General features: G+C 41.1%; 1 protein-coding gene across 1 annotated transcript; it reads right to left on the minus strand.

Annotated features, from left to right (window-relative positions):
- Nucleotides 1–941: 941 nt before the first annotated feature.
- LOC112192161 (fasciclin-like arabinogalactan protein 15) lies at nucleotides 942–4,304 on the minus strand. Its single transcript, XM_024331744.2, has 2 exons — nucleotides 2,787–4,304; nucleotides 942–1,426 (listed from the first exon to the last, which is right to left on the minus strand). Exons 1-2 carry the CDS (start codon nucleotides 4,108–4,110, stop codon nucleotides 1,362–1,364), a joined length of 1,389 nt encoding a protein of 462 aa, XP_024187512.1. The 5' UTR covers nucleotides 4,111–4,304; the 3' UTR covers nucleotides 942–1,361.
- Nucleotides 4,305–6,231: the final 1,927 nt, after the last annotated feature.

The following is a 6,231-nucleotide window of genomic DNA, read 5'->3' on the forward strand; positions in this document are numbered from 1 at the left end:
TCAAAGAAACTTGGAAAATAGAGGTCTACATTCATATTTTCATATAGCCAACAAAAGACCATAATAGCATGACAAAATAATACATTTTGTTCCCACTTAAAAAAAAAAGGTAGCTTATTGACCCACTTCTTTTCTATTAGTGCATGCAAGAATATATGAGTACTTTGGTGTTTTAGCATTTTAAAGGATACTAATTTAGGAACCAAGGGGAATCCAATGGGATTCATCTCCCCCACTGCCATTATATAAAGGATGATGAAGAGGAAATGACAACCAATGATCTCACCAATCACTTGAGAAGTTTCCTTGGTGTGGAAGTTTTCACTGTTTTGATTACTCCATTTTAGCGACTCTATTACAATACTTTTATACTTTGTTTGGTTTCTGTTTTGTATATAATACCTTCAGATGATTTCTCATTTGTATATAATATCTTCATATTGATAATCAAATGCCTTTAAGTCCCAAAAGCATGCTAAAGAACATCACCTATAAACAGCTGGGTTGTTCCTTTCTTGTTAACCAATTATTCAGAGTAGAGGTAAGATTTTACTCCCCAATTCATTGACTTACTGTTTTATACCCTTTCTAATTCACTAAATTAAAACGAATTATAACCTATCCGCATAATTATTGAGTGATAAAATAATCAAGTTATTATACCCAAAACCAACTGACAATAAATGGAGACAACAGACCGTCGCAAACAATACGAGGCTTAGAGTTTCCAATACGAAAGTTTTTATTTATTTTTGGACAAATATTCCAATAAAAAGGGACAGAAGAAGTTTGCTTCTTTTCTACATAAGGCTTCAAAGAAAACATGTTGAAATTTGATTCACAAGTAATGGTGAAGGAGAAAAGGACAAAAGAACAGACAACTTTTATACCAGAGGTATACAGCCTGGCTGGTCTTTCAAAGTTTCAAGTATGCATACAAAGAGAGCAAGCAAACCCAACCAATAAAATAATTAAGAAAAGAAATCGTATGTAATTACAGATTTCATAGCAAAACAATGGATGAAATTTCTTTTTGGTTGGACCTTCCAAAAGAAATGATCCTGGAAAACCAAAAAGCTCCTCTGTTTTATACATCCATTAATTCACTGTATTATGCATCATCATCATCAACCCCATCATCCTACACTGCATTGTGTGACAAAAACTCTCTGTTTACCCAAAGTGGAATCATGTTTTTTCAAAAAACGAACAAATTACAATGAACATAGAAGGAGGAGAGAACCCATGTATTTACCATTTTATCATCAACTGTTTACATGAACATATATTTTTTTTTCCGTAATTTCTTTTCGGGGGGCTCAAGTAAGAGACTGACTGAGAGAGCATCCCATATATCTTCTTCATTGACATGTACTGAAGTGCCCAAGAGTTCCAAGCATACTACAAGCTACTTCCATCAACTTCCCTGCGATTAGGTCAAAAGAAGAGGGTAAGTCAACTGTTCAAAAACCACATCCTTATATAGAATAATACCAAAGTAAGAAACCAACTTGGGTTAGCCATAAGTTTAATTATTGGACATTGAAGCCTACCCAAACCCCACACCAAAATAAACAAACAAAGTGGTTAATTAAGTAATAGCATATAATGAAGGTCAGCTACTGAGCTGGCACCAAAAATCAGAGAAGTTGTAGTACAAAGATCTGGAAATTAAATTGGCAAATCATGCCAGCAGAATATTTGGGTGAGTAGCATGGACTTAATTAGGGACAGGCTGTAGTGTTGGGTATCAGCAGCATCAAATGGTTAAAAGGGAGGTGGTGGGGAAGAAGAAGCAGAATAATAACAGAGGCAACAGCTGGGCAACACGATATAGAAGCAAATTTAAGGGCCAGGCTTGTTTTGCTTGCTTGGCAAACAAGTGGACTCACATGGCGGTACAGAAGCATTAGGGGGTTAAAGAGAAAATGTCATTTCATATAATTTTTGGAATCATTTAATTTCATATAAGCAAAAGAAGGGACCCTTCTCCTGGCCCCAAAGGACCCGTGACACATCAATTTTAACTTTGCACCACCGACAGTGGCCATCGGACTGCTCCATTACCCAAGCTTCCTCTCCTCCCAAGATTATGACTACAAAACATAACATTCCAATTCTAATCCACTATTCTAATCTGCCTCATTCCAATTCTCTGCTTCCTTCTGTGCTGCTATTATGTCTCTGTCTAAAACCCTAGATCCAAAACTTTCCCAAAACTAAACAAAAGTTGAACTCAACTAATGCGTTCATATGCATAAGTAACTGAAAATCGTTGATTGAATTGATATAATCGCGCCATAATCAATGGTTTACACGCTAAGAAAGGCTTAACACTACGACTTCTAGGGCTGTTTTGCTGTCTTTCTCTTGGACGTGCATATGGCAACCCAGAATTTGGCGATGAATTTTATAAACCTCCATCAATCAATAACTAATCACATCATTGTAATCATTTTAGTGACATCTCGCCATGACATAATTGGCCTTAGTTTTCTAATGACCAAACGTTATCCCACCCCCATTTAATATTAATATTAAGCCGATTCTCCACTCTACAAACTACATTAGCATCAAATAGTAGTAGAACTCTGGCTTTAACCCGACCTTAAAAAACAAAATGCTTTTTTTTGTTTTTGGCAAGTAAAAACAAATGCTTTTTCATCACCACGATCAAGCTATCTTCTTTGATCATAATTTCATATCAAGACACAACGAACCCGAGATAGCAATTAATGGAAATTAAGATGAAAAAATGATTAGATAGTGAAGCAATTAGAACATACCTCTTCTGGGCTTAGCAGCAGCGGCCTTAACAACCGGGGTTGCTTTCTTCTCTTCTTCAACCGGAAACAGAACCTCATCAATACCTTGCACCGAAATCCGACCGTCCGTATAGATATCCGGGTCGAAAAGATACGCCGACACATCGCCCGACCCGAATTTCACCGACCCATCAGCCTCCTGGGCCACAACCCTGTGCGGCAGCCTCAGCGTATCGTATTGCACCTTCCCGAATCTCCTGACGGAATTGTACATACTCTCCTCCGTTTGGTATTCCGGTATGATATGATAGTAAACAATCTGCTCCGGCGCACCCGGTTCGCTCAATTGGTCCGTCGTCAGCTTCGCCATCGCCTCATCATTTGGCGCCAAAACCGTCAGAACGTAACCCTCTGAGACTAACCGGCCCATCTCCGTCGCCAGCGAGGTCAGGTTTACCAGAATATCGGCCATTTCGTTGTACCCGCCGTAATGCAAAAGTGTGTGGATGAAGTCCTTAACCTGGCTCATGCCGTCAAAGTGGTGGCGGGGGCCGCCGGGTCCGGGTGCAGGAGCCGGAGCTAGAGAAGGACCCGGCGCCAAAGCGTCGTAAATGGGCAGAACCGGCGGGGCTCCGGCGGGTACTGGCGGTGCGGGTTTCTTCAGTCGGTGGGTTCTCGGATCCACTTCCGGGGCACCCTCGGGTATAACGGCGGAAATCGACCGTAAACTTCTTCTCCGGTTGAAGTCTTCTTGCACTGAGCGAGGAATTAGGACTCTTTCGATTCCGTGGATCAGGCCGTCGGGTCGGATCACGTCGTCGGGTCGGACAACCTCCGCAGAGTCCACAGCCTTTTTGCCGCCGGAGTCTTTGCTGGAGAGGTGGAGATGCTCGTTTTTACAGAGGGTGCGGTGGCGACCCGACCCGGAATCCATGGGCCACTGAGTGGAGCCGATACGGGTGGGGATAATGTGGAACATGAGGAGGGTCTGGAGGGACTTCAAGTTACCGGGTTCGAGCAAGAAGCGCTTGAATTCGGGGTCCAATTGGCGCTCCAAGGCCTCATTTCTGGGCGCGAAGATGGTTATGTTGTGCTGGCCTACGGCTTCCTCGAGGGTCTGGAGAAGCAGGGCCTTCTCGACGAGCTCGGCGAGCTCGGTGTAATGCGAGTCGAGGAGGGCGACGAGGACGGAGTTGGAGTTTATCTGGGCGGAGGAGTTGGATTTGGGGGGCAAGGGTTTTGGGTTGCGAGGCAATGCGGCGGCGGAGGAGAGTGAGAAGAGAGTGAGGAAGACGACGAAGAAGAAGGAGGAGAGGGAGGAGCGACCATAGATGTGAGAGTCCATGGCGCTGTGGAGAGAGGAGTACGAGTCAAAAGTGAAATGGGGGTGGATGGGTTATGTGTTATGTAGTGGGGATTGTGGGTGTTTGGTGGAGAAAACTGGGAGAAGCTATTGGTATGGACACGCAGAGAAGAGAGAGAGAGAGAGAGAGAGAGAGTGAGTTAGAGAGAAGAAGGAGATGAAGGAGAAGAAGAGTCTGAAGAGAGAGAGAGGGGTTATGGTGGTGTGTTAAAGGGCGAAAAAAGGTGAAGTGATGACTTCATTGTTTGGACAGGCTGGAGGTGGGGGACCACACGGCGACTTCCTCTCTCTCCCTCTCTCGTTCTCGCTACCACCCGATTCGGCGGCTTCGGCTTTAGTGGTGTTGGGGCTTTCTTCTCTGGCTGGCTAACCTACCCTGGCTATTGGCTAAACTACAAGGCTTTGCCGCTTTAGAGCGCCACTTGCCATCATGTTTAATTGTTTTTTACTTTATTTTTTTTACGGTATGAAGCAAAAAAAAAAAAATTGTTATCACTTTGTATTTTTGTAATAATCTTTAGAAGTTTATACACTAGATAATTTTAACTTTTTTGTTTTTTTTTTTTGGAATAAAATCTAAATCAACCTGCCATTAATACTCAAGCTAAAATGACCATTACAAACTTTTTTGCTATTGTCCATGTAAATATTTTTTTATTTAAAAACAAAAATAATATGTATTACTATAACTATTAACTATTTGCCACAATTTGTGTTTAGAGAGCTTGTCACAATCTATTACCAACTAGAGGCAAACTGCTCACAAAAGGCTATTCAAGGTGATACTGTTTGTGTACTTTGCAATCATCAATGTGAAGATGTTAATCATGTCTTCTGTGAGTGTCTAGTTGCAAAAAACATACTTGCAACTGCATCTTTTAATGCACATGTATACATCTCTCCAGCTTTTTAATTCAAATAATGGATGTTGGAACATAGGCCTCATCAAAAAGCCCGCGGATCAAGTGGGCCGATGGAGGTCTGCTGGCCCACATGGCCAAAAGACTGGCCCGACCCATCAAAAAGCCTGCCTTGGTGGGCCAATGGAGGCTCGCCAAAAACTCCGCAAAAACCCCGCCCGGCCCGCTAGGCCAGGCCCATAAAAGCTGGTAAACTATTATATTATATTATATATATATATATATATATATGTTGATGTGCTCATATTTCCTTATATTTCTATGCCTCTTTGGCTCTTTCTCGTGGTATATATGTTTAGTTCTCCTTATTTATGGTTCATTTACTTTAGTTTAGTGTCTTTGTAGGTGTGTTTCAAAGAAAGAAGAAAAGAAGCTAAGCCGAGCTAACTAACACAGAAACTGTTGTGCAGAACACCTAACTTCGCTGAATTATTGGGAACTGCTCGGATGGAATTAGGAGCTGTACCTTATATGCACGGAAAACCCTATGTGTCTAGTTTATGAGGAAGTTTACGGTTTGCGAATTCATTTTTCACTTCATGGTTGCTTTAGAATGAACTTCAACAATTTAAATGCAATGTACAAGTTATACAACTTTAAAAGGAAAATTGTTATAGGCCAACGTATTTGTAATTAAAATTGAAATTTTTATCTTATGTCCACGCATATCCATTGACTGAATATTTACATACGTGATGTGAAAAAATAAGCATGTTTAGCGGTCGCCATGTCATCGGTCAACCAAGAAGACATACAAGTGACAACAGTTGACCAATTCGATTGGATTCGAAAATATGGTGAAATTGGCCAATTTTTTACCACACTCATAATTTATTGTAATAATCACATCCACCGGTCGGGTTTTTCATTTTATTTGAATTTATAGAGGTTGCTCTTTGGAGTGTATGATATATAAATATAGGTTTATAAGAGTAACTAAGTTTGACCTAGTTGATCGAATTCAAAACGAGAACTAAATTGGCTGGATTTTTTACAACCACCATAAAACATTACCCTATGAACTATGTTGCCCTCTGCACAAGTGGAGCTGATGGCATTCAGAGCTGGTGTAGAGCAAATCCAAAAACTTCAGTTACAAAATGTTGGCATTAAAAGTAACTGTCAACTTACAGTCCAAGCAATCTCTACTGATAGACTCAACCTTTCTGAACATGAGAGTCTA

This window comes from Rosa chinensis, chromosome 3, assembly GCF_002994745.2.
Source record: "Rosa chinensis cultivar Old Blush chromosome 3, RchiOBHm-V2, whole genome shotgun sequence".
Lineage (NCBI taxonomy): Eukaryota > Viridiplantae > Streptophyta > Magnoliopsida > Rosales > Rosaceae > Rosa > Rosa chinensis.